At 42.9% G+C, this 27,219-nt stretch overlaps 3 protein-coding genes across 5 annotated transcripts; 2 read left to right on the top strand and 1 right to left on the bottom strand.

Annotated features, from left to right (window-relative positions):
* Window positions 1-158: 158 nt before the first annotated feature.
* ZC2HC1C (zinc finger C2HC-type containing 1C) lies at window positions 159-5,083 on the bottom strand. Its single transcript, XM_082057535.1, has 3 exons — window positions 4,834-5,083; window positions 3,094-4,333; window positions 159-2,414 (listed from the first exon to the last, which is right to left on the bottom strand). Exons 2-3 carry the CDS (start codon window positions 4,324-4,326, stop codon window positions 2,148-2,150), a joined length of 1,500 nt encoding a protein of 499 aa, XP_081913661.1. The 5' UTR covers window positions 4,327-4,333; window positions 4,834-5,083; the 3' UTR covers window positions 159-2,147.
* A 181-nt stretch (window positions 5,084-5,264) lies between these two features.
* Window positions 5,265-6,475, top strand: ACYP1 (acylphosphatase 1). The gene is made up of 2 exons (XM_082058578.1): window positions 5,265-5,393; window positions 5,810-6,475. Exons 1-2 carry the CDS (start codon window positions 5,310-5,312, stop codon window positions 6,023-6,025), a joined length of 300 nt encoding a protein of 99 aa, XP_081914704.1. The 5' UTR covers window positions 5,265-5,309; the 3' UTR covers window positions 6,026-6,475.
* Window positions 6,476-6,776: 301 nt separating this feature from the next.
* On the top strand, window positions 6,777-26,616 carry MLH3 (mutL homolog 3). Of its 3 annotated transcripts, XM_082057537.1 has the most exons (14): window positions 6,796-6,912; window positions 7,306-7,400; window positions 7,733-11,053; window positions 14,599-14,697; window positions 15,357-15,427; window positions 16,405-16,509; window positions 17,202-17,274; window positions 17,927-17,998; window positions 18,985-19,093; window positions 22,412-22,571; window positions 23,765-23,788; window positions 23,993-24,074; window positions 25,356-25,507; window positions 26,140-26,616. In XM_082057537.1, the coding sequence occupies exons 3-14, from the start codon at window positions 7,807-7,809 to the stop codon at window positions 26,209-26,211; spliced, it is 4,266 nt and encodes a 1,421-aa protein (XP_081913663.1). In that variant the 5' UTR covers window positions 6,796-6,912; window positions 7,306-7,400; window positions 7,733-7,806; the 3' UTR covers window positions 26,212-26,616. The 3 variants fall into 3 exon arrangements, with proteins under 3 accessions (XP_081913662.1, XP_081913664.1, XP_081913663.1); XM_082057536.1 differs by lacking the exon at window positions 7,306-7,400 and having other exon boundaries at window positions 6,777-6,912; XM_082057538.1 differs by lacking the exons at window positions 7,306-7,400; window positions 14,599-14,697 and having other exon boundaries at window positions 6,777-6,912.
* The last annotated feature ends 603 nt before the right edge of the window (window positions 26,617-27,219 follow it).

The raw sequence follows: 27,219 nt of genomic DNA on the forward strand, positions 1-27,219 counted from the left end.
AAGTTACTTTTACACAACAGAACTAGTCTTAAAGATCAGAATCTGGAACTTTAAAATGTGCAGGAACTGTCACCAATTATAAGCAGATGATTTTCTAGAAGGGTCTGTAGGACACCTGTTTTCCTCAAAAGACCCTTTGACAGAGTTTGACAAACAAAGACCTTTAGCATGAGACAAAAATCACCAAGAACTGCCTTACATCTTAAGAATAAAGCAAAAGAAGGGCTATATTTTTGTAATAATTATGTACCATTGCAGCAACTAAGATGAAAAAAAGCAGATGACTGAAAAAAGGGTGTTTAGAGGTCCCTAGCAACTTGGCCTGCAGAAAATCTCCAGGTTTTTTGTATTACATCTAATTGTTGATTTAACCCCAAACTATCAGTGAAACAGCTAACAGGTTTTCTGGTGTGAAGTTCCTTAGTGCACTGTCTGGGGTGGGGGTGTTTGGCTTCTTTTTTTAGCTGCAGCAGTTCTTAAACATTCTGGATGGAAAATAAAATAAATATCAGAAGCCAAGTGAGGAATTGAGGGAAGGTTGCCATGGGAAGGCGATTCCTTCTCAGCTCCTGAAAGTGATACACTGAGTCACAGAACTGTTGCTGATCTGTTCTTTGCACTTTATACAAGAAGCCTGGAGGTAGGAACGCATGCTCTGTATCAGGATTCTTAATTTCTGCCTGCTGCAGTGTGCTCCCTTCCGTGATCATCTCCAGGTCCATCTTGAAACAATGTAGGTTCCTCGCCTGTGCTAATCTATTTGGGAGGTTTTTCCATGACCTCAATCCTCCCCTGGTTAGAAACCTAATTTCCAGTATGAGCTTATTCATGACCTATTCTTGATCTTGTGTGGCATTATTCTTTAATTAAATATTTCTTCTTCCACCCTTTCCCAACTCTGAGTCCCAGCTATTGTATGTGGTAAGGAACACATTGGGATGTTCTGTTCTGACCAGTTCGGAGTATCTCTGCTGTTCCGTGCACGTGAATCGACACATGGACTCAAAAAGTAAGTGCCCGCTACTGCTGCCTTTTCTAACCCCCTGAATTCCTGATCCTGAACTTCTTGTGTCAAGGAAGCATTGTAATATTATAATACTCCTCCCAGTTCTCCTTTTCCAATTCAAACAATGTCACACTAGATTTCTAAATAGTAATGTTACAGATCTTCAGCTGGTAAGAAGTAGCCCCAGGACCATCACCAGCATTCTAGAAAAGCATCTAAATAAACTCAGGCTCCTGCAGAACAAGTGTGGAATAAACCTACCTACCTACCTACACAGCTTTCATTACTCAACCGAACAGTACTATACAAAACAGGACAGAGCACAAGCAATGACCAAGCAGCAGCTCTGGATCCAGTCATCTAGCGCAGATACCAAGGACTGAAGAACAGAGCAGTCTGTGCTGCAGAAAAGTTCACTGCTTACATGGTTCACTCCCCTCCCTCGGTCTGACTTTTCCAAATACCTTGTCTGAATGTAAGAAGCTACAACAAAAACGCTACGCCAGACAGAACCACAGTTGCTATCAGCACATTCAGGGGTGAACTTCTGCACCTACAGAGCAGTAGAACAAACAAAAGGCACATGCTGTGTTTGGCCCAGCTCTTCCCATGAACAGCACTACACTGCCTTTGGAGAAGGAAAAAAACCCTGAGTCTGCAGCCATGTATGAGCTAAAGGAGAACAGCTCTCTTCACATCAGACACCACTAGTTAAAGAAAAATTAAAAAAAAAAAAAAAAAAAAGAAAAAAGGAAAAAAGCCCAAACCTCTCTAACCCACAGGCACAATATGATTGTGAAGAACAGCCACTTTCTGATGGCTGCTTTTCTCCTCACTGCTGTCCTGCTGACAGTCAGTCTTTAGTAACAGCCTCACATCTACACTGTGACTCCATGTTGAGCTCCCTGGATGGGAGAAATGGCCCCCAGAGGGCCATCCTGCATGGGGGCAACCCAGGACACAGGCCAAAGTACCCAAGTTCTAGTATTCTGCTTATATGTCCTGAGCTTCTCACTGGATGTGCATACAAGCTCAACACACTCATGGCCAAGGTTGAGAGTAGGGAAAATACAAGTGTCTGGCTGGAAACCAGCAGAAAACAGGTGGGGAATGACAGCAGCAGGTACAGTTGGACACTGACTCAGCAGCGTCTCCTCTGCAGTGGGGGTGGGGGCCTGTTCTTGATGGTTTTGCATTTGGGAATATGTCTCTCAGCTGCTTGGGGAGCAAATCGGCGTCTGCAGTAGGGGCAGGCAACATAGTCTGGGTTTTCAATGGGAGGCAACAGGGGCAGGTCAGACACCTTCCCTCCCTTGGAGAGGACTTGCTGCACCTGGCGAGCCTGGCGCAGGGTCTGGATGAAAACCTCATGCTTCTGTCTCCAGTTGTTCCTTCTGGGTGGCTTAGTCTGCAAAAAGGAAAGGCAGTCAGAGCAACTGGCACCACTGTCAGCTGCTGTTCTCAGTCTTACACTCAGGGTTCAACTCAGACCACTTGTCCCTGGGCATTCCCTGTTAATGTGAAACCCTCCTCGAGGAGCTGAGTCCCACAAAGGGGATCAAAAATATGAGCACCAAGGAGGATTTGAAGGAAACACCAATGGAGACATCAATACTCAGAGCTTCAGAATAACCAGAAAAGCAAGCAGTACGACCAAGGAACTGGAGAGGTTGCTATAGCTGCTTTGCAGGAACAGAGCTGCATGTTTCCCCTGCCTTTGTTTCAATAGCCTGTGGTATTACCTGGATTTTCAGCCAGTTGCTAGCAGCCCCTAATGTCACAGAGCTTTAGTGCAGTACCCAGTCTGCATCCTGAGCATCCTGACTACAGCAAGGAGCTTTCTCCAGGAGTACACCCTTGACACGTTACAATGACAAGTCAGTCAGGACCCCCACCCCCATCTATTAGATTTTAAATGGATCTATTCATCCATTTAGCAATAACCCTTCAGAAGCAAGATCTGGATTGTATCCCTTGGCCCCATGTACATGTGAAGGTGCTTGCATCTTGGTCGGAATTAGATGTCAAGGTGGAAGGAACATGAGCAGTAGATGTGGATTGAGGGAGGCAAAGAGACTGCACATTACCTGAGGCCTCTCTGAGCTCTTCCACTGCTGATACTGTTCCAGATCTGTGCCCCTAGCTCTGGCCCTGCTGGAGTCAAATACTTTCCTCTTGGAACCTTGGCTCTTGCTGCAGATACTCCTGTGTTTCTCAAGCCTGTTGCAGAGAAACTTGCGTCCGCAGAAGCTGCACTGTCCAAGCCCACCCTGCTCCAAAGCGCCGGCAGCCTGCACGTACAGCACTTCTGGGGACGGGTGGTCACCAGAATCTCGGTCAGAGAGGGCAGAGGGAGAAGGACTATGTTTTAGGTCCAGCTCTGAACTAGGAGCTAAATGGTCCATGGGCATGCCATCTCGAATTTTGCTGTTGCTGGCCACCAACCGCTCTTTCTTGAGTTTCTCCATAGACAGTTCTTGGGGATGGAGGGTGGTGCCAGGCTTGGGGACAGTGGCCTCTGCAGACTGTGCCCCACTGGAGAGCCCCCCAACATCACCTGGCCTGATGGCACCTCTGAAAGTTTTCTCTTCAAGGTGCCTTGTGGCCTTTTGTTCCTGGGCCCTCTCTGCTTCTCTGTCTCTTCTCTCCTCTGCCTCAACAAGCTCCTTCTCTCTTTGAATCCTCCTAAGTGCTTCCTTTGTTTTCCTCAGCTTCTCTTTGAGGAGGGCCTCTTTCTTTTGGATTTCCTCTTCCAGGTTCTGTCCATCTGCCTCCAACTTTAGGATGTAGGCCAGCTCTTTCCTGTACTGGTGGGAGGCTGACTGTTTAGGCTCTGCTGTCCAAGGAGAGAGCACTGCAGCTAGCTGAGACCTCCCTGCTGCAGGATTCCTTTTGCTCATTGAGCTAGGCCTACTATTTGGAACTTCCTCCATGTATGGAGAACTTCCAAGCTGAACTATGCTGACCACTGGCACACTCACGCCCTTGTGGTGAAAAATTGGTTTCAGGGGATACCCACGGTCCACTCCTTCTCTCCGTCTGGCTACTGATTTAGCTGGCAGAGTCTTGGTCTGGCTGGTGAGATACTTGCTCTGCAGTCCAGCTGAACAGAAGCCTCCATGACTGGAGCAGTGTTCACTGCTTGCTGCAGAAAGAGAATACGAATATCGTCGGCTCTTTCGGGCATAGAGATCCTTTAAACTTTCCTCTTTGTCAGGTGTGAGCTCATGCTGAAAGTTTTTCTTCTGGTGTTCCAGCTGGGAACTGGGAACAAGCTTAGTAGCTGCCTCTGCAGAACCCACCGGTGGAAACAAAGCCATTCAGTGCCTGGGAAAGAGCCTAAGGTTAGAAGCAAAGTCATTACAGGCTACCTTATCCAAAACTGGACAAGTTCTCTCTTAACAGTCTACACCTGGAAGCTACAATGAGACTCTATCATAAGTATTAGCAAAGGTTTAGTAACTTTTCTGGGTTCTATAAATCTTTACATTCATTCCATCTAGGGAGGTCCCATGCTGCCTCTTCCAGCCCCAATCGTTTATGCAGCCAGAAAGGTTTGCTTTTATTTTGCCCTCTGTCTGAGCCCTGTCTCGTTGTAGCAGCAGAAAAAACACTGGACTGCCAGGGAAATCGTTCTACTCTCCCAGGGTGTTTCCCGTAATGTGCCCCCTCAGTTTTGGCACCGTAGGTCCCGTGTGGTACACAGGTCCTACACACAAACGTCCGGCAAAGCTCAGTATCATCCTCCCGTGGCTCGTTCCGCCACATTCCCCGCAGTGTGTCAGGTACCGAGGCCGCGGGCCGGCCCCGAGGGAGAGCGGGGTTACCTGCGGGGTGCGGCCGGCGCTCCTCCCGGCCCCCTCGGCATGCCGTGTCGTCTCCCGTTTCGCACCCACGGCCCGAGAGTCCCGACTCCCGCCCCGGCCAGGACAGCGCGGAGCTCTGCCCGCCGCCGCCGTGTTGACGGCTGTTGCCTGGAGACGGACACGCGAACGCCGAGTCCTGCGCCGCTCTCACCGGTGAGCGGCCTCTCGATGGTTCCTCCGCAACACTCCACTCCGCGCTCTGGAGGACCGCACCTCTATGGCCAGGTAGGGGTGATGACCGACGGGCGGGTTAACGTGCATTATTCATGAGGCGGTTAGTGAAAGACCAACCCCTCCGCAGCCGCTCACGGGCCCTGGCTCTTCATTGGCTCCAGGGGCGGGCGAGGCCACGCCTCCGGCACGAGCCCGCCGCGCAGGCGCAGCGGGGTGTGCAGCGCGGTGTGCGGCGGCGGCCGGAGGAGGCGGCCGGTGGCGCCATGGCGGAGGGCGAGGGGTTGGTGTCCGTGGACTACGAAGTGTTCGGCAAGGTGCAGGGCGTGTTCTTCCGCAAGTACACCCAGGTGAGGGGCGGGGCGGGGTCCCGCGGCTCGCTCCTTCCCGCCGGGTGGGCGGTGCCCTCTGCCAGCGCTGCCGGGGCTGCGGCGGCTCCCGCCGGCCCCGCGGTGGGGCTGAGCCACCGCCGGGCTGCATCCCGGCCACGCTCCTGAGCGGGGCTGTCCTCTCCCAGCGCTGCTGGCGGCCTGTGCCGCGTTATGTAAGCATGACCGGAAAGTGCATTTCAGCCCCAGTTTTGTCGTGTGAAGGAGCATAATGAGCAGGCGGGTGAATCTTCTGCTGCCTTCCTGCAGCCTGAGCCATAGGACCTTCTTTGAAAGTCCGTGTTTTACCTATAAAATTGACTCCTGTATGTCAGCATCCTTCTGTAGCTCTTTTACAGTTTGGATCAGTCTCATTTTGCTCTGCATTGTCTTCTCAGGGGGAGGCCAAGAGACTGGGACTGGTTGGTTGGGTCCAAAACACCAGCCACGGCACCGTGCAGGGGCAGATCCAGGGTCCGACGGCCAGGGTGCGGGAGCTGCAGGAGTGGCTCCGCAAGACGGGCAGTCCCCAGTCCCGCATCAGCCGGGCCGAGTTCCGCAATGAGAAGACGATCCCAGTGCTGGAGCACAAGGACTTCCAGATTTTGAAATAACTTTGTCCAGGAAGAAGCAAAATCTGGAGCGTGAGCTGCCCTCGCAGGACATTTCCCCTCTTCCCCATTTGTTCAGTCAGGCAATATTCAGCTCTAGAGAATTTTATTTTATTACAGTTCTAATTTATTGGTTTGTTGTACTGTTAGCCTAGCTCCCAGCCTTTCACAAAATGTTGGCAGGCAGAGGAAGAGCTGTGGTTTCTTTATTAAAGGGGTTGTTTAGAGACAAAACCTCTTTGTTTCTGAACATGTGTGTAGAGTGGGCTTTGAGTAATTGTATGTGAATAAAGTATGTAATTTATCTAGTGTTGCACTCACGTGAAGGACATCACAGAGTGGAGGCCGATATTAAATATTGTTAAAACATAAAAGTGCTATAAATGCCTCAGAAACAATTTATTTTGTTCCAGAACTTTATTTTTTCATTAGAATAAAATTGCTTGGAGCTTCCTGTGTGGAATGGCTATGTTATATGGGGGTTGAGTGGACTGGGTGCTTTGCACACGATCTTGTTGCCGATGCCTGTTCCTGCGGGACCGTGTGGCGTCACGAGCAGCCCGCGGTGCCGCTTGGCGGGACAAGGCCCGGGGAAGGGCTGCTGTCCCTGGCCGTCCCTCGCCGCGGTGCCGCTCTGGCAGCCGCCGGCCCGAGACGGGAACTACATCTCCCAGCATGCACCGCCCGCGGGCCTCGGGACCCGTAGTCCCCGTATCCCTTACCGCGTCCCCGCGCGCAGCTGCGCAGGCGCTGTGCACTCGCTGCCCGGCCCGCCGCTTGCCGTTGGCTTCTCGCGGGAGCCGCGTGCGGGCCCGGCAGCCCGGGGCGGTTGGTCTCGCGCCGCGGCCGTTGGAGGGCCGCCCCGCCCTCGCGCCAGCGCGTACCGAGGGGTGAGGGTGGGGGCGGGGGACGCCGCGCGCGGCCGGGGAGCGGGGCCGCCGCTCCTGTCGGCGCCGCGTCCCGCCGGGCGCCTGCCTGACAACGGGGCTCCTCTCGGGGGCGGGCAGAGGGGCGGGCGGGCGAGTGGCAGCGAGGCTGGGCGCGGGGCGAGGCCGCCCTACTGTGCCCCCGAGGCCGGGGAGCCGCGGGGTACATGTCACACAGCGGGCCCCGGGTTCCCAGTGAGGGCCATTAGCGCGAGTGGCGCGGGGGTGTCCTCTCCAGTAGCCCTAAGAAACCAGTAGTCACCAAGGACAGGACTGGAAAATAGCGGGTTCTCTTTCACAGCTTACCCAGTGTCCCATTCCCAAATTTGCTTTATTCCTTTTTTGCATGGACTACAGCAGATGCTCTTTGTCCAGAATGAGGCATTGTGAATTTATGTGAGGAGATCGAGCTAAAATCAAGAGGAAAGCAGCTCTGTGCCTGCTTCTTGGTGGTATGTTCAATATGTCTTTGATCCAAATGGAAGCAGAAGCCTTTTTCTTGCAGATCATTTGAGTTTAGTGTTATCCTGGTTGGAGTTTGGTTTGGGTGTGTTAAGTTTGAGAATCACGTATGTTGTTAGTAATGAGCATAGACTCAGATTCTGGCCATTTACCCTGAAAGCACTAGTGATGTGTAGTCAAAGCCTGAGCAGGAAAGTAATCACAGAAAAAGCATCTGAATTCCAGGAAGACTAACAAAAGTATATTTATGAGGGTGAATGCAATAGAAGAAAGTTTTTTCAGGCCTTTAACTTATTTTTTTTTTTCCTCTCTCTCCACCCAGGGAGTTTTTTTCAAGGAACATGGAGGAGTGAGCTCCCTGCAGTTTCTTGAGTTTCTCATTTATCTGATTTTGCCATGATCAAACGTTTGGTGGAAGATGTGCGAGCCAGGCTGCGCTCTGGAGTGACTATCAACTCCGTGGGGCAGTGTGTTGAGGAGCTTGTCCTCAACAGCATTGATGCCAAAGCAACATGTGTTGCTATCAGGGTGGATCTGGAAGCTTTTAAGATCCAGGTGGTGGACAATGGTTCCGGGATGGGGAGAGAGGACTTAAATGCAATGGGAAAGCGGTACTTCACCAGCAAGTGCAGCTCAGTGGGAGACTTGGAGAACCTGACATTCTACGGCTTTAGAGGGGAGGCTGTGGCGAGCATAGCCAACATGGCCACTGTAGTGGAAGTCTCATCTAAGACCAGCAGGACAGCAAAAACATTTGTGAAACTATTTCACAATGGGCAAGCACTGGAAGTTTGCGAAGCTGAATTGAGCAGACCAAGTGGCGGAACTACGGTGACAGTGTGTAATCTGTTCTATCAGTTACCGGTGAGGAAAAAGTGTATGGATCCTGTGTTGGAGCTTGAGAGAGTGAGACATAAAGTAGAGGCTATTTCGCTGATGCATCCTTCTGTTTCACTTTCTTTAAGGAATGATGCTGCTGCTTCTGTGGTGCTTCAGCTCCCTAAGACAAGAGATATATATTCTCGGTTTTGTCAAATTTATGGACTGGGCAGGTCGCAGAAGTTACGAGAAATAAATCATAAGTCTGGGGGATTTGAGCTAAGTGGTTATATCAGCATTGAAGGACATTACAATAAGAATATGCAGTTCTTGTATGTGAATAGAAGGCTTGTTTTAAAGACAAGACTACACAAACTGATTGATTTTTTATTAAGAAAAGAAAGTGTCATCTGCTGCAAGGCAAAAAGTGGCCCTGTGAGCAGACAGGCTGGTGCAAGTGCTGGTCGCCATCGCTGTGTTCCAGAGTTGTATGGGATCTTTATTCTCAATGTGACTTGTGCATACAGTGACTATGATGTGTGTCTAGAACCTGCAAAAACTCTAATCGAGTTCCAGAACTGGGATGTTCTTCTAACTTGCATAGAGGAAGGAGTGAAAGTATTTTTGAAACGAGAACATTTATTTGTTGAACCGTGTGGTGAGGACATCAGAGAATTTAATGAGGAGAATAACTTTTGTTTGTATAATGCTCCAGTTTTGAAGCCCTCACTCTCTGACAAGAAGAGCATCCAAGACAATTTTAAGAAAGCATGTGATGAAATTGCAGATTCCTATGAAATGTGCAACTTGCAATCAAAAGATGTCAAAAGGAAATCCCTGTCAGGGAAAAAATCCTTGAGTCTTATAGAGTCAAATAAAAATCTACAGGAAACTGATCTGTGTAGAAATAACCATGTGGAGATTCCACTGCCCAGCAAGGATGACACAGCTTCTGATTTCATTGTATCAAATATCTCAGAACAGGAGCCAAAAGACACCAACAGTTCCCCAAAATCATCTGATACTCATCTGAAACCTTCAGAAAATCTTTGTTCCTCTTTTAGTGGAGGGGCCATATCAGAAACAAGAAAAACAGTCAGTTGTGGTGACCTGCAGCATTCTGCAGAGAATTACATAAAAGATATGGGAAGCAAGCAAGGGAAAGTAGTGGAGAAAAGAAATACGGTCCATATCTTAAACGATGATGTTATTCAGTCACCATCTGAGAGAGAAGACCTTACCGAAACAGCAATGGGAACTGAAACCGTCTCTGGAAGTTCATTGATGAGGACAGGAGACAGGGAAACTGTTGAAGTGATAGATGATGCTGGACAAGGCGCTGTTAATTCTGTGCCATTAAAATCATGCTCTACAAGCCTCATAAAATGTGTTATGCAAAATCAGCCCCCACATGCATGTGAACAAACAGAAATGAACCTTGCATTAAACATGCAGTGTAGACCTGTCCCTGTCAGAACCCAGGATACTTCTGGCCACAAAGTGAGTTTTCTAATTCAGTCTTTAAATGCTACGGATATTTCCAGTAATACAAGTGAGGAATATACACCTCTTTTGACCAGAGAAGTATGCATGGCTGATGGTAGTGAGCGGTCAGAGAACAAAACATTTCCAAATCAGGTGAGTGAGGGGATAACTATGCCTATTGCTACCAGTAAAAGACATTATAAGACATTGAATGTTACAGAATTGCCAGAGGCAACTTCTTCATGTATTCCTCACAATAAAATGATAAAAAGCACTAGAAGACAAATAGCTCTGCCGAGACCTCAGCCCCCTAAGAAGCTGAGCTTGTGCACACAGCTGGGTTCGTTAGAAAAGTTCAGGAGATACTATGGGAGAGTCAGGTGTGTGCTACCAACACCGTTGTCAGAGCAGAGTGAATTTGGTCTCCCTGTTTTTAATTCACAAGCTAATTGTGGCTTTTCAAAGAATGGGAATGACAACCATGGTAGTGTGAGCACTTCTGAAACTCCAACTTTGGAAGATACAGATCCTAGTAATAGTATCCAAGTTTTTGATTCTTTGGAAGAGAGTTCATTATGCAGTGGAGAAACTTCACAGGACAAACAGGCCCTTTGTCTAAGTCCATTGACATCGTCTGATTACTCTCAGGTTAGTAAAAGAATTATAAGATGTAGAAAATCTCCGGGATCATTATCATCCAAACTGTCGAGACTGAAAAGTGACAACAAAGAAGTAGCACAACTTGGTGAACAATTCCAAACAGACTCAAGTAGAAAAGCTGACTACTGTTTTGATCTTGAATCTTCAAATAATGATTTTTTGTACAATGCTTGTCAAACATACAAATCCTCAGAGGAAAAAATGAAGGAATGTAATTACAGCATTTCTAAGGAGGATGTGTGCTCACAACCAGATGGAACGAGAGCAGGGTCCATGAAAAGTACTGTCAGCCCATCACCACTCAGCAGCACAGAAGGGGAGTACACGGTCTCTTCAGGTAGTGTTTTACCTGCTCAAGAGGATTGTACTAACATCACCTGTGAAGAGAAAAGTACATTAGGTGAATCCTCAGAACAAAATCTGAAAGATACTGAGGTTCCCCATATGACCTTCCCAAGTAACTTGGAGTTCTCTGCAGACAACACAAGCACAGGCAATCCCAGGAATGATTTGTGGTGTTCAAACTGGCTGCAGGATTTTGATGTTTCGTTGGGTAAGACAATATACATCAATAAAACAACTGGGCTGAGCACCTACAGCACTCCTCCCGCTGAGGCATTTCAAGCTGCCTGCATTCAAGATATAACAACAATGGCTGTGAATGTTGTCACAGAGAATGGTAAGAGGGGTGGTGGTGGTTGTACGCATGGAATGAGGAAAAGTGTTTGTGTTCTGCTAGGTGCATAGAGAATATCTTGCTGACAGCACATGACACTTTATACTAAAATACCCACTGCCTTACTTGTAATAGCTATATGAAAAGCATTGGAGACTATGGAGGCAGTAACACATTAACATTCAAGATATTAAAACATAGTTTTTAATAAGACACTAAAAAGAAATGTCAACACCTTCTCGAGTAACAGGCAGCTGCCTGCGCATCATGGAATTTGTGATAACAGTTATATATAATTGTCATATATACAATGAGGAACACACTATAAAGTAAGCCCACTGGAAATTTTTGTGTTTTTTAACGTTTTATCCTAACTGCATACAAAATTCAAAACAACCCTTGAAAAATGAACAGAAGTCCAACTTTTTAGTTGAGAATGTGTAGCCTCCTTTCCACAGATGTTGGAAGGCTGTTCCTTCATACTTGATGTTGTAGGAGATGTTGTACAGTGTTGCTGGTGGTTTGATGATGAAGCTTTTCCAGGGTGATAGGACACTACATTGTATTATTTTTTCAGCTGTGTGGTGTTCATGAGTCTTCACTGATCTCTCTGTCAGGTTTGACTTTGTGTGTCCTCCTGATCTGGCTCAGCAAAGTAGTGTGTTCAATAAGTTTCCCATTAATATGGGAATCTCTGTTCAGAGTTGTTCCCCAGTCTGTCTATAGGCAGATTTTCTGAGCGAAGATACAGTCATTCATCATGTAGACTGGATAATTCGTTTGGGAAAAGTAGCTTGGACTTCCTTTTAGATAGTTCTCCCAGTGGAGCTGAATGATAGAATGAGGGCAAATGGGCACTGACTGAAGCACAGGCGGTTCCATCTGAATATGAGGAGAAACTTCTTTACTCTGAGGGTAACAGAGCACTGGAACAGGCTACCCAGAGAGGTTGTGGAGTATCCTCTAGAGGTGTTCCAGACCCACCTGAACACATTCCTGTGTGATCTACTCTAGGTGAACCTGCTTTAGCAGGTGGGTTGGAGTAGATGATCTCCAGAGGTCCCTTCCAAGCCCAGCCATTCTGTGAAATATTTATCTAATCAATCATTATAGCCTCTGGTTTGTTTGATTTTTTGGTCTGTTACTTCTGTTTTTATCACCAGTCACAGAACATTGGTGGAATAGGTGTTTCAGTTCTTAAGTTATTCCCTTTTAAGTATAATAATTGATGCCAGTAATTCTGAATATCTGTTGTGTTCCACTGAAGTAAATTTGTTACAAGGAGAAGATGATCTCTGCTTTCTTAGGTAAAATTACTTGCAAGCACAAATGTACAGTCCTTGACTAACACTTCTAATTTTTGTGGTTTACCAATTTTGGTTGCCCACAGTGCTGTTTAGTAGCCAGCCAAAGCACTGAGATGTAGAGCTTGACCTTCGGTCCAAAACATTAGGATAGTGCATTCATGTTTACAAAGAGGATACCTCACATACCTGTATGTTTTCAGACTGCATATAGTCTGTAGTCTTTGAAGACGTATATTGTGTTGCACCTGTTTACCTGCAATGGCATTGTTCTTTCTTACCTTTATCATTGGTGTTGCTCTCCATCATATCAATGGTGCCACTCTTTCTTAACTGTCAGTGGTGGTATTCTTTGGTGAGATGTCTCCTGCAGCTTTTTTGCTTTTCTTAGGTTGAAGGTCAGACCTCCCAAACCTTTACAAGGTGTCTGAAGTTTGGCTAGACCCTATGGATCTTACATTTTTCCAAGTTCAATAAACATGTTATTTCACATGTTTTTCAGACAAAGGATATGCGTTTCTTTTGGTCATAGGGAAATTACACGGGTTGGTGGCAGGTGGAAGGAGGTAAAAATAATCCATATCCTCTTTTCCATGAGAGCAGTGGCCATCTGCTGTTTATTCCAGTCACATGTCATCTGCACAACAGAAATGCTAGATTTTGTAGGTGAGATTCAGGTATCTTTATACTGATTAAAGTGATTGCTACAGGAAAATTTATCAAGCTTCATTTTACTATTAGATGCCTTTTTGAATAATCTAATGCAATGCATTTGTAGTAGGTTAACGCCCCAGATCAACGTGGTCTTCATTGTTATGCTAGGTGTGTTTGCATTTTTTATTACTTTTATTACATTATTGACTGATATGTCATTACACCAGTATATTTTAATGAGGCAACTGAAAATGAATACTAAAGTATGGTAATTGTATGTGCTTTGCATGTATAAAGCATGTACATTATTACCCTCAGAACCTTTTCTAATGTTACATGTCAGAGAAGTCATATTAATTATATCTCTGTCAGCTCTGAATTTTCACAGGCCTTTGGGAAAGAAAATCCTAGCTTTGTGAAAAATCTATGTCCTGAACAAGGATTTTTCCTGCAGCAAGAGCAAGGAAATCAATCTTGGTTTATGTTTCTATGTATAAAATACTGGACTTCTTTTCACATAGATGAGAGATGCTGCTATGAACTTGAGCAATAATATCTTTCAGTCATAATGACTATAAATGTTCTGTCAAAGCCTGAATTAGGTAGCGTTTTTTGATTTGCCACGGTTTACCAGGAACCACATCAGGTCATCTTGTCCTCTCTTCTGGATTTTGTGACAATGAGATGCTGCTCTCCTGTGCTGGGCTGCCAGTTTGGACTCTTGAAAGGATTCTCATTCCCCAGGGTAGGACCATCTTTGGTCCTTAGTGGAATGGAGCCAGCAGTAAGGAGCCTAAGGACTGGCCTAGGATCTCATAGAGCCATTCCATACTGAGCTTATCAGCATGCAGCTGGTTTTCTTTGGCGTTATCACTCTGCCACTTTTCCTGAATGCACACCCTTAATTTCTTAGTAGAAAGGAACTTTATTAATTCATTATTATTTCACAAAGAATAGAAGTCTGAATTGTACCAAAGGAAGGGTGAAATGTTTACCACCGTGCTGGGAATCTGAGCCATTTTTCTTAAAATTCTTGATAACAATACAGGTTTGTAATACCATTCAATCATTGCTGGGTGGGTAGGAACATGTTGTTAGGCTAACTTTGATATCTCATGTGGTCTCACTGACTTGTAGTTTTCAGTTTTACGAGTTCTTGATATGTATTAAGTATTGATAGGAGTGGTGATAGACTGACAGTTTTGCCACTCCATAGTAGCAGGAATTCAAGAGTGTTTTGGTATCTGACAGACTACCATATGCCTCCTCTTTTTCTTTGGGGATAACACTTCTGATTGTACTAATTCTGGAAATAATTGTTACATGTTCAAGGCAGCAGCCAATTTTTAAGGATGGTCCTGCAGAAGCCACAGTAATATTTTAAAAATACATTTCCTGATGTAAATGTGTCTGATAATTCTCAGCTTTTTACATATATGCTGTTATGTCTCAGTGTTAGACTGCAAAATCTTCACGATACACAAATTTGTAGAGGGCTAAGCACATGCTCATGAGAATATAGTAATTGTATAGCTTTTTGTAATTTTGCATACTGTTGAATCTGCAGCAGTAAATTTATATTGTGTTTAGGGTTTCAGTTCAGGTGCCATCCCTTTAGAAGTGAGATTGTGCTGCCCTTCCTTCCTAGACCTCGAAAAGAGAAGACTCTAGCAAGCCAGGATCTGAGAGGTAGGGCCAGCTTTCCAGGACACAGTGTACTGTGGTAAAAACAAATCAAAGAATTCTCCCAGATGTCCCAACAGGAACCCAGAATTACTCAAGGTCTGTTAACAATGGGACCGTGTGAGTCATCTCAAATCTAGAACTGGAAAAAAAAATCTTTTAGGGTTAAAGGCAGGTTAGGGGATACTTATTTACAGGATGAAATACTCAGTTCTTTGTTGAATTATGTCAGTAGTTTAAAGAATGATTACCTACTCCCTTCTTTGTTCTCATTCCAACCTTGGAATGTGAAAAATAGCTTCAATCGTCACTTCTTTCCACCGTCACATTCGGTGGAAAGAATGAAATCATCTTTTTGGTATGTGACTTTGTCCAGAGGGAGCGGGTAGCTGAGCAGGTCTTTCTTTCCTTCCCTCCACCTGCTCCATTTCCAGGGCCTGTTGAACTGTGCTGCAGCATGTTTAGGAGTCAGAAAGCTGCATGGTGTCCTTCGTCGTTAAAGTGGACAATAGAGTGGCCCAGTCTTGTGTTCCAGTATTTATTTCTACATTCCTCCCTTTTTAACATGGAAAAAAAACCCCTACTTTTGTGAGGTAGAGGTACCCAGTGCACCTTCCGCTGATGGATGGTGGTAGTCCCTGTACTAACTACGTGTTCTTTCCTAGATGCTGAAGGGGAGTCTCTCCAGTCGTTGCTTTCAGAATGGGATAATCCTGTTTTTGTTCCTTGCCCAGAGGTAAGCACTATCTCACATCTCATGCTAAAATAGGAGTCAGTTTAGCCTTCTGTTATTTTCTGACATGGGGATGAAAATTTCAAATACTGTAACTTACATAGAAGTTATTCAGTGATATATTAGACTATAGACCTGGCAGTTATGTGGTTTTTATAGACTGTTTATATGTAGGTTGTTGTGGATTTATTCAAAGTCAGAGAAGCAGATATCAGGTTAATCTTTTGCTTTATGTCATTTCAAAAGCAAAACACTATTGTAAGCTGTCTTTCCCTCTACAGAGATACCAATCTTAAAAGTTAAAGGATGGCAAAATTGTATTAACTGTGTCTTTATGGACAGAGTGAAAATAACCCAGCTTTCTTCTCTGAGATGCAATGGGTCTTAAAAGTGTATTTTACTATACTTGTTTCTATAGCCTGGCAGGATTAATAGCATGTGAGAGGGAAACAATGTTGGAGCTTTTAGAAAAACTTCCTTTGTTGTCATGAGGTAGCATTATCTTTAATCATCATGTTGTGTGTGTGTAAACATATGTATGCAAACATTTCCACCTGCAAACAATAGAGAGGGAGTAGCAAACCACCTGCTGGTGAGTTTCTGAACAGTTCTGTTCAGTTGTTGCTGTGCCGTGTACTCTGACTCATGTCAAGGCGATACATCTTCTGTAATGCAATCCATTGGGAGTTCATGCAGGCTGATAATTAACTTCAGGCTTTCTGATAGGTACTTCAAATCAGCCGCATGCATTGAAGTTAGCAGGTAATATCCAGATGGGAAAGTGTGTAAGGATGGAAGCAAAGGGATTGTTGGGTGGTATCTTTAGTTAGTACTATTCTTGTGTAGAAAGCTTGGTTTGTCAAAATGCAGAGTTATTTCCAGTTTCTCTTAAAGCTGGTTTGTTGTGGGTAGTTTCTGTGTGTTTGGGTTTTTTGCCATATCCTTTATAGCCTGCTTGATCTGTACTTCTGTTTTTACAGGTTGCTGTTGATGTGACCAGCAGTCAGGCTGACAATCTGGCTGTGAAAATTCACAATATCTTGTACCCTTATCGTTTCACCAAAGACATGGTTCATTCAATGCAGGTACAATATAATCTATTACTAGTTTTCGCACTCAAATTGCCACTCAGTCGATGGGATTTGCTGATGTTTCTGCCTGTTGAGAAAGAGATATGCAGGGAAATGGATCCTGCAGATGATCAGCACAAGTCCTTAAACACAGGGCAGGTTAAAAAAGTTTGTTTACATTCTCTTTTGGTGATACCAGCAAATCAAATACTCAGAGTCACTGTGCACAGCTTTAATTCCCAACTCATGGAGGCTTCTACCCAAGCATTTAATCTGTGCTGCAAATTTCCAGCTCCACCTTAGAACAATCAGAGCTCTTGCCCTTATGACTTTCTTTGAAAAACATGATACAGAATTATTTTCTTGGATATTTTGAAACTTTTTCTTAGTTCCAGACTAAACTGTTTCATGACCAGTTTATGGTCATTTGACCTTCTGCCAGTATTGTCTTTTAGCTTAATAATTGCTGCCTTTTCCATATTTAGCCTCCCACTGTATTTATGAAGAATAATTACATACCTCTCAGTATTAGTTTTGCTGGGCCAAATTCTTTAAGTCTTTGGGATTAGAAGAGATGTGGTTTCCACTCCCCTAATTATCCTACCACCTGTTGTGCTTGATCCATTTTGATTGTCATCTTTCTTGGTTTACATTCATTTAAAAAATAATTTTACCACCAGGTAATATTTTTTCCGAGTATCTTGCAGGTTCTTCAGCAAGTGGACAATAAATTTATTGCTTGTTTAATCAACACTAGGAATGAAATGGATAAAAAGACAGGTAAGAGTGGTTATTAATGTGAAGTTGAGGTGGCTGTCAAGTCCAGTTAGAGTGCAGAGGGAACACTGTCCTGTTTGTATTCTCATCTTGCTTTGGAATGATACTATGAGTAGAGGAAAATGTTAGTCTTCACTTGAAATTTCCTGGATCTTCTTTATCTTTATTTTGGATGTTGTTGAATGTTCCTACTGCCTTCTGATTAGTGTTATAAAAATAGATTGTACTCAAATTACTAACATCTTTCAGGCTCTGTTCACAGTGTCTGGACATAGTCATTGTTGAAGCTTGCTGAAGCTGTACAAAAAAGACATTCAAACCCAGTAGTTTTTGTAACATTTTTGAAGACTGTATTAAACAGAACAATTTGTGGGTGACCTCAGCTCTCATTCTGCAGTTAGATGAAGATGTCAGTAGACAAGAGTTTCTGACTCAGTCTAATTACCCTAATTTAAATGCCAATTTGGATCGCTAAATTTCTGTTCTGTAGTGACTTTATGTTCTGCCAACACAGCCTCCTCCTTGCTTTATTTCTGTAAAACTGGCCGATAGTTATCCTCTAAATGTGGCCTCTAGGGAGTGGTCAATCTTCCCAACCTTTGCAGTTGTCTGGTACAAATTTGCCTGTTTCTTCTCTCTTGTGGTATGTTTTTAGATGGAAACCTCTTGATTTTGGTGGACCAACATGCAGCTCATGAACGGATCCGCTTGGAGCAGCTTATTGCAGGTGAGGTTTCAGGTGGCCTTAAGATAATCAGTGCACAGAAAGGTACAAATGAGCTGTCTGAAAGGGAAAGCTTGCTAACTAACTTATCATAAGGATAAATCTGGAATGTATGAAACCAATATGATATTTATTTGTCATCTTCACCCAGACGTTCAGTATCTGTAGCAGTCAAAGTACTGACAGCTGAAAATTGTTACAGCATTTCCAAAAATAGAATATATACTCTCTACCCACAGAACTGTCAAACTAAAATAATTCTGACATAATGAAGGAGTAGGAAGACTGATAGGAAAAACAATGAAGAGGAAATAGAACAACATCAATAAGATAATGTGGTTATGCTGTGAAGAATAAGACATGGGATGCAGAGTAAAGAGCATAGTACATTTGGTTCCTTTTCAGCAGAATACTCTGCTTAAAGCCTAAAATTTCCACAATCTGAAACTGTTTGCAAAGGGATAATAGTCTCCTCTGTAAGCTCATTAGCCATTGGTTTCAATGTTAAAAAGCACAATAGCCATCCCCCAAGTACTTAAAAGTCATTGACCTTCTCTTTCATCAATAAATATTGTGCAGTTCCTGCAGAGAGGGTTCCAGGAACTCCTTTTGGTCAGGTACTGAAAAAAGTTGAAGACTGAAAGGTGAAATGTTTAATGAATAGTATTTTAATGCCATTTATATCAGACTTTTCTGTGGAAAAATTTCTCTCTGTGAGTTGGACTAAATATATCAGTAGTTTATTTGCTATTTAGAGTGACCCTTTTTTGGAACTGGTGGGAAAAAACAAAGTGGCATTAACCAACCCTTCCCCAGAGACTAAATGTCTGGTTTGTGACATTCCCAGTCCTCCGCAAGTTTCAGGAGAAGGCATTCTGTGGTCACTTTTTAATCCAAACAGAGGATTACATGCCAAACCATAGGGTCATTAAGGGTTATGCCTGCGTAAATATTCTAAGACAGGATACTTCTAAACGATTCATTCACAGATTCCTATGACAAGGAAGCTGCAGCACGTGGCAAGAAGAAATTACTGTCTTCTGCCATCTCCCCCCCTTTGGAGATTGAAGTTACAGAAGAACAAAGGAGATTTCTACGGTTAGTAATAGCTCTAAACTTTTGGGGATGGCTCTGCTGACCGGGAAGCTCTCTATATATTCTTTGGTTACTATGAAGCTCAAGAAAGACGTTACTGATTCTTTCCTGAGCCGAGACCAACCGGCTGTATCTGTGCTGAGGAAAATAGGTGTGCTTCTCAAGCATGTCCTTTCGACATCTCAAGGCAAAACCCTGTAGTGTGCCATCTCTGTACCTCTGCAATGTGCTCTGGCTTCCCTGGGAAAGTAAACCTTCATCTGTGGGCCAGGAGGGTACCAAAGCAGCCTCCAACAGATCCTCCTGTCTGAGGATGAGGGCTTGGAGTGTGCACTAGAGTGCAGTGCCATCATGTTGATCTAGTCACCGATTTAACAGGCGCTGTTTGAGAAGAGCAGGATGGGGTATGGAAAGTTTGTATTGTGACTCCTTCAAAAATGCATTCCTTAATCTGAGGTGCCTGCCAAGAGCAACTAATGAACACTGTTTTCCAAACATTTCAGAATGGTGGCCTAGCTACTCTTAGGATATGGATCTATTGTACTACAAGAGTTTAGACACAGATTTGTTGTTGGACTATTGCAGACCTATTGGAGGCTAATCAAAATTTTTCCCCAAAATTCCCTGTCTATCACCTGCCACGTGCATTTGTGGTTGCTTTTGTTTGTTTGTTTGTTTGTTTTTGTGGGTTGTTTTTGTTTGTTTGGTTGGTTGGTTTGGTTTGTTTTCCCCTGCATTGTTTTCATTTTCAGGTGAAGTTCTGTCTTAACATTCACAGGACTACCTCATTATGCTCAAACTTCTCTTTTTTGTGGTGCCTGTGGCAAACTTGATAGCTTTTAAATCACTCCTTGTTAAGATTGTCGCCTGTTATAGGGACAGACCTGTTTGGTGTAAAGGCCTTTTTGGGTGTGTTTCAATCGTAACAGTGTCACTGCTGTATCTGATTGGTAACTCTCTGGTGTGACAATGGCCAGTACCAGAAATTCCAAAGGAAAGTGTAAAGCACTATTATGTTCCGCCTGCCCTAGGGAAAAATGGGAGAACATAACCATTGCTGTTCATAGTTCAGTAATATTCGGATGCCTTTGTAGTTCCTACATTTTAATTATGTTCTTTCTGACATCACAATATTTGTAATGTCTCTTGTTCAACTTTGAAGTATTTTTGCACTCATCTTTGAATGTCTTCATTTTCTGATATATCTACTTTTGAGACTGGATGGCCAAAGCTGAATACAATATACCAAGTGATGGCATCCCATTGATTTGTACAGTAGCTTTGCAGTTGTGCCCCTATTTTCTGTCTATTATATGCACACCTCATATTTTGTCTGCTTTCTTGGCTACTTCTGCTTGCATGAACTGCTTGGTTATTGAATGGTGATGACAATGAAACACAGAGTTGTGGGGTTTTTTAGTTTTTTATTGGTTTGCTTGTTTGTTTAGGGGTTTTTTTCTGTTTATGTAGAAGCCAACAGAATGTACAAATAGACCAAATTATTTCTGATCATTTGCATGTATTTGTCTTTTGGAGCTGTCAGTTCAGTTTTTCAGTCATTTTTTCATTATACTTTTTTTACTCATCCTACTGATTTCATTCATAATTTTTCTACTTGTTTTAAGCTCTCATTGAGTTCAGCATTGTCTTTTGTCTCAACTAACTAAATTTGTGTTTTCTACAAATTTGCTTTCTTGACCATGTTCCTTCTTTTTCACGTAATTAGTAAACAATTATGAAGATATAGGGCTCATGTCATGTTAAACGCTGACCAGCTGTTGCCAACATATCTTTTTTCCATAGTTTCTAAATTATGACAACTGTTACTTCTCTATCCACAAGAACCTTTTGCATTGGCATTTCTAGGCACTATTAAGAGATGGCATCAAAGGGTTTGAAAGACCAAATAAATTCTGTGAGCTACTCTTCATCAGCTATATCACAAACATACTACAAAAATCAGTAGGACAAAGTAAATCAGAGAGGCATGGTTTTCTTTCAAGGACACACAGTGGGATGCCACTTGTGATTTTCAGTTATCACTTAATTGATTTAAGAAGCTTACTGGTGCTGGCTTACTGGTGCTTTGACTGTGTTGCTCTTTAGTTTATCGGTATTTATTGGAAGTTCATCTTTTTACGTCACTCTGTGAGACTATTCATGCTAAAAAGTTACAAATTAAAAGTACTGTGTACAAATCTAAATTCTATTGTTATTGTTGCTGGCAGAGTACGACTGTATTCTTTGGTAAAGTTTGATGTAATGAAATAAATTAACTTCCTTAAAAGACCTTTCTCTTCAGCTATGCTTGCTGTTTAATAGTTCAGCTGGACCTCTGGTTCACCTGCAGCTTCTATTCTGTTATTTGTCTGCTAAGGATTTTAGTAATGCATTGTTCTGTTGACACTCTTGAACTTCCTTTTTTCCCTTTTTTTTTTTAAAAAAAAGGCCTGATTGACTTCAATAGCTGCTTGGATTTTGTCATTTCACCACAATGGGCTTTTTCTTTCTTTCTCTGCTCTTGCTGAAGGCCATACGTGTTGTCTTTTGTGGCACAGAATTACGCAAGTTTTGTCCATATGGAGGCTAATAATTGCATTATACTTGTGACTGATTTTAGTAAGTTTAGATTAGCTTATTTTTTGTTCAAAGAATCTCTTCTGAAATTGACCTTCACCACCTTTGTTTTACGTTAATATTCCCTGAGTTAATAAAATAAACTATATATTGTTACATTTATTTTCATTTTGAAGAGAAGTTCTCATCTGACTGTGAAGTCCCATTTTTGTATGTATTTTTCCATCCACAGGGTGATGTGTCAGATAAACTAGTGGTTGTTCTTTCCTGGGTTCTCTTTGCTTAACAGGATAGAAAATTCATGAAACCAGCATAAATTTATTAAAATATTGTTTTCCCTTCTAGGTATTTGCTATTATGTGTCAACTGAAATAAAATTTTTTTAGGTGAGACTTAAAGGAGCCTTCGTGCTGTGTAATTTCAATATTTGAAGTGTTTGTGTGTTGAACCAGACACCTTGTGCATCTTCAGAAAAGATAGATCTATAAATTCAGACATAAAGCTTGTACATAGTACAGGTACTCTTAGATCTTGTGGTTGTGGAACACGCAATATGCACAGTTGATTGGAGTGAAAAAAACTGGCTGACTGTAGGCTGAAATGGCAAAATTACTTGGAGTCTCGTGATGCATGGATATTGAGATTGGAAACGGTTGCAGGAAGAAACATATATAGGGACCACAGAAACATTTATTTATGCTGTGTTTGATGTCTTATTTCTGGTTTTGTTTTTTTTTTCCTCAGATGCTGCTACAAAAATTTGGAGGACTTGGGTCTTGAATTGTCATTTCCTGAGACCAGCAGCAGCTTGATTCTAGTGAGGAAAGTGCCGCTGTGTTCTACAGAAAGAGATGCCAATGAATTACAACGGAAAAGACAACCTGTCACTAAAAGCGTCATTGAGGTCAGCTGTGGATATGGGTGAAATTGCGATACTGGGTCTTGTTCTGTGTTAATAGCCCAGGGTATTATAGTGAGTGTCTCTGTTATGAGGGAGACAATGAAGTCCCTTGGCAAATGTGGCACCCCTTTTAGGAGCTAAAGAGTCCAACAGCTGAAATCCCTGAACTGTAACAGAAACGATAGGACACTGTTTCAGACTTGGACTGGTGGAGAAGCTAAGAAAAATGGTATATAGTGCAGATGTTTCAACAGTTTACTGCTTATGAGTACTTCAATGAACAGCAAATGCTTGAATGAACAGTAAAATTATTGATATTGCTGATACAGAAATATTATTTGTTAGGATATAAAGTTGTTTTCATGAAATCTCTACATGGGCAGTGCAGCTTTCTCAAAGCTGCTGTTCCAGGTGTTCTGTAGTTGGAGGAAGAAATTGCTGAACTGATTACTTGCAGTTTCCATTGTGAACAATTCTCCACAATTTTAACTGCTTCACAGATTACTTAAAAATTGTTGCTGGAGTACCGTATCCAGCCACTAGGCTGAGCCATTGTGAATCAGTCCAGTCTTGACATACATCTATCTTGAGAAACAGAGGTGATTCATCTGATTAAATTTTCTTTTCCAACTTTGCTATAATCAGGAAGAACTCAAAATACAGTGTCCTGGTGTGTTTTGGGAGCTGAGAGCAATAAAAATGGTGGAGATCTGTGCCTCATGAGCACTCGTTCTCAGCTGATGCCTCAAGATCTCAGGAGAGTTTTGGCAGATCTATTCTGCAGTCCTTTTTATTTTAATTAGGACTGGTAACACCTACTCATGATTGATTATGAGTTTATTGCATTTTAAACATCAGAAATGAAACCCACATGGCTATTATCCAAAGAAGAAAAGTTAGCTATTCAAAGATAACGTGCAGTCATTGCACTCTGAGGCGTAAGAGTTCCATTATACCCATTCTACAGATAGGAAACTGATGCAGAGAGGAACCACATGATTAATGTAAAGTCTGATAAGATACTTCTGAGAAGCCAGGACCTGCGTCTAGATCTTTTACACTGTGGTCCGTGTACTTGCAACAGCATCATTTTTCACGGTTCCAGCAGTTACACAATAAATTATACACAGACGTGGAGCAGGGTATGGGCTGAAATGGAGAAATGGCAACTGATGGTATTACTTTTTTCTTTGCAGGAGCTTATTCAAGAACAAGTTGAGGTGAGTTGCTGCCTGCTTCTAAAGTTGATTATAATAATGCAAAGCTTATTGCATGAACCAAAGGCAGTGTGTTAAGCCTCAAAAGAGAGAGGTGGACTAGATAGTCCACTAGCTTTTCCTTATTTTTAGTTTCCTTTGTGTTACAGTTCTTCCTGTTTCTCATACTAAATGGAAAGTAAGATGGTGTTTCCTTACTGCTTTTAGCTAGTGCAGACCACAGGAGCAGGAGCACGAGGGACACTGCCTTTGACATTTCTGAAGATGTTTGCTTCCCAGGCCTGTCATGGTAGGGAAACTGCACTTTTCTTTCATTTTTTATTTTTTATTTTTTTTTAACCTCTCTGTCTCTACACAACATCCTCCCTGAGGCAGTGGTTTCAGAATGTGCTTGAATTCCAGGATTATAGACTGTGTGTTTCATAGGGATGAGGAGAAAATGGTCTTTTCACAGGCAGCGCTATGAAGGACATGCAACACTGCACTGATTTATTCATGTTTGGGCCTAATGTACTGTCCAACCCTCACATGAATGACAGAACACAGTTCTGAGATGCATTCACCTGTGTGAGATCTAAACTGTTTAAATAACAGCTTCTGTGAAGGGGCGGGGGAGGTGCTGGAATCTGCTTGAAAGCAAGCAGGAAAGACCTGGTCTTCATGTAATTATCAAAAGTGCTAGTTTAAGTGTCCCTGTGACCTTTTAAGTATTTTTGGAAGGAGTGCAGTAGGAATTTATATCTTCCAAGGGACTGTGGCTTTCCAGCACCTGGAAATGAGCAGACCTTACAGGTGAATAGGCAGCTCTAGCCTATTGTGGCAGTTCCTGTGCCATATACAATATTAACAAGATCATGCTGAAAGGGTAAACATGAACCAAAAGCATCTATTGTCACAGAGTTTCACTGTACTCTACAAACATCAGGCAATATATAATTTTTTTTAGACCTATAAAAGTCCCATGGCTGAAAGACAGATTGCAGATGGTCTTGTGCATCTGTGAAGGCTAAAGATTGCAAACACCTTTGAAATTACTCCTTAATGTTCTGCTTGAGTTTCCTCTGGATGCCATTAAGTGCTCACTTGTGAGAAAGCACTTAGTGGCAGAGCTGGCATTTGGTCTTGGGACTGATGTCTGTCAGTGGCAGGCACACAGAACTGATAAAGTCTATGGAACTGATAATAGCTATCACCTTGGTTTAATACTTTTTGATTTGTGAGCTAGTTGTGTCTTCAGCCATCACTCACACACACACACTAAAAAAAAAGGCAGCCCGTTTGCCTCTTGCAACATCATCTGAAAGGCCAAAACCCTATTATCTTACCATCCATCAGACTTGGGTTAGGTGAAAGCTTAGGCCATGGAAAGCTGATCATTATGCAGCACGCTGGTTAATTGAGCCAAGCCCTAAGTCTGCCATCCTGCAGCCTTTGGGCTGTCCTCGCAGCCTCCCAGCGAGTCTTCAGGAGCTGCCCTGTTTTCTGTGAAAACCACAGCTGTGCAGGGAAGTCTGCCGGGTGGTTTGAATTGCTTTGGCACCATATGCAAGAATTTGTATCTTTCTTTCAGGAGCTATTAAGTTTAATGAACACTTGACTTTGGAGGAGAGCTGCAGGCTTATAAAAGCTTTGTCATCTTGCCAGCTGCCCTTCCAGTGTGCTCATGGAAGACCTTCCATGATGCCTCTTGCAGACATAGACCATCTACAGCAGGAAAAGCAGGTACTATGTGGGACACAGATATGCCTTGGATAATCAACACTCTGGATTATCAGAGGCATGTCACGTACGTGTGTGCTAGAACTGGAATTGACCAGATTGAAACCATCACTACTTACCTTACTTGAATTTTTGCATAGCTGTTACCAATAAAATAAAACTTTAGAACACTAAACATCTATCCTGCAAACAATTTAGCAAGGGTCTTACCATATTTCATTTGAATGGTCACATTGACTTGAATGGGGTCCACTAGTCCTTAAAGTTAAGCATATATTTAAATTGTTTGCAGGTTTTAAGTGTAAAACTTGGAAAACATGTAAATTCTGATATTCTACTAGTGGCAAATAAGCTAATTAAAAAAATGTGTTCTTCCCCAAAGTTTAAGATGCTTTAAAATGGGGAAAAAAAAGGCAAAGAAATAGCAAGATTTACATTTAAAAAAAAAAATCGTTACTCCTTCCTTTTTGCTCTTACTATATTGAATTATGAAATTGGATTCTGTTGAAAGTCAGGCAGGACTTGGAATTAGATATTAAAAAAACTTGGGAATGACTGTATTAGGGCAAATAGTATGGAGGCATTGAAGTTCATTTACTTTATCATTTAGTGCTTCTTAATTTTTCTCCCTCCAGCCTAAACCTAATTTGGCTAGACTGCGGAAGATGGCACGAGCGTGGCACCTATTTGGAAAAAAAAGACCCTAATAAAAAACAAGTTAAGATTGTAAGCTGCAACCACTAGACGCATTGGTACAATGCAAGTCCCCCTGTTGTTAGACAATACCTTGTGTGGAGCCAAGTTTCTGAGCCAGTGCAGTCACTGAAATTCTGCTCCAAGTATTGACCCAAGGAGCAGAGTCCAGCCAGAAGAACATGGCAGCAGGACCTCACCTTGTAGCCTGGAGAAGTGTCTTCAACATTAAGGAATTATATTACGAGCCTGGAATTTAAGTCGGTGCTTGACTGTCAGAGGCAAGAAATTGTAGCCACTCAGTTACCAAACCACTTTTTGTCTGCAAGCAGAGCATGATACTGCATAATAGAGAGGAGACATGTATTTTATAGTGCTTTAAAAATGGGGATGTATTTATTAATAAACACTAAACTCTTTCTTTGAGCTTATGGTAGTAGTTGGAATGAGGACTGACCAGCTTCATAATGTATACATAGGCCAACTTAGCATAAAAACCCATGCTTTTTATTTAACTAGGTAATGAATGACATGCCCATCAGTTTTCTCCAGCTCCCTGCAGTTTGCATGCTTGAGTGAGATTTTCAAATCCTAGCACAGCCCCATATTTTCAGGGTACGAAAACTTACCCCCAGAGAAATAACTAAATAACCCAAAGCGTTTTTTTACAACAGGCAGACTTTTTTACAGGTTCCAGTTCTATTTTGTATCTCAGCCTAAGATAAAGGAGTCGAGTTTATTTCAGAAGAGTGAAAAAAAAAAAAAAAAAAGACATAACCATTTAATCACAGACATCCAACTCAAAACCAATCAGCTAGAAATTAACATCTGCTGAATCAAAAGCAAAACAAGCAGTGGAAACTACTCTCATTTGGTGCCTTAACCGTGGTGTAGTGTGTTGCCATACATTGGCAAAATGGACTAAGGAAAAATGATCTGACTGACCTGCAAGAGCCTCATATTTCTAAGACATTCCATGCTGCCCCTCACAAAAATGAAAAACTTTCCAAATGAGACAAGAT

The sequence above is a fragment of the Streptopelia decaocto genome (genome assembly GCF_964273445.1).
Source record: "Streptopelia decaocto genome assembly, chromosome: 7".
NCBI lineage: Eukaryota > Metazoa > Chordata > Aves > Columbiformes > Columbidae > Streptopelia > Streptopelia decaocto.

Bases quoted from the DNA above. Each gene is read 5' to 3' on its own strand.
- MLH3 (XM_082057536.1), top strand. From the start codon at position 7,807: ATGATCAAACGTTTGGTGGAAGATGTGCGAGCCAGGCTGCGCTCTGGA. The intron at 23,789-23,992 runs GTGAGTTGCTGC...TACTGCTTTTAG, and splicing joins TTATTCAAGAACAAGTTGAG to CTAGTGCAGACCACAGGAGC. The intron at 24,075-25,355 runs GTAGGGAAACTG...TCTTTCTTTCAG, and splicing joins TGCTTCCCAGGCCTGTCATG to GAGCTATTAAGTTTAATGAA.
- ACYP1 (XM_082058578.1), top strand. From the start codon at position 5,310: ATGGCGGAGGGCGAGGGGTTGGTGTCCGTGGACTACGAAGTGTTCGGC. The intron at 5,394-5,809 runs GTGAGGGGCGGG...TTGTCTTCTCAG, and splicing joins TCTTCCGCAAGTACACCCAG to GGGGAGGCCAAGAGACTGGG.
- ZC2HC1C (XM_082057535.1), bottom strand. From the start codon at position 4,326: ATGGCTTTGTTTCCACCGGTGGGTTCTGCAGAGGCAGCTACTAAGCTT. The intron at 2,415-3,093 runs GTAATGTGCAGT...TCCTTTTTGCAG, and splicing joins AGAGCTCAGAGAGGCCTCAG to ACTAAGCCACCCAGAAGGAA.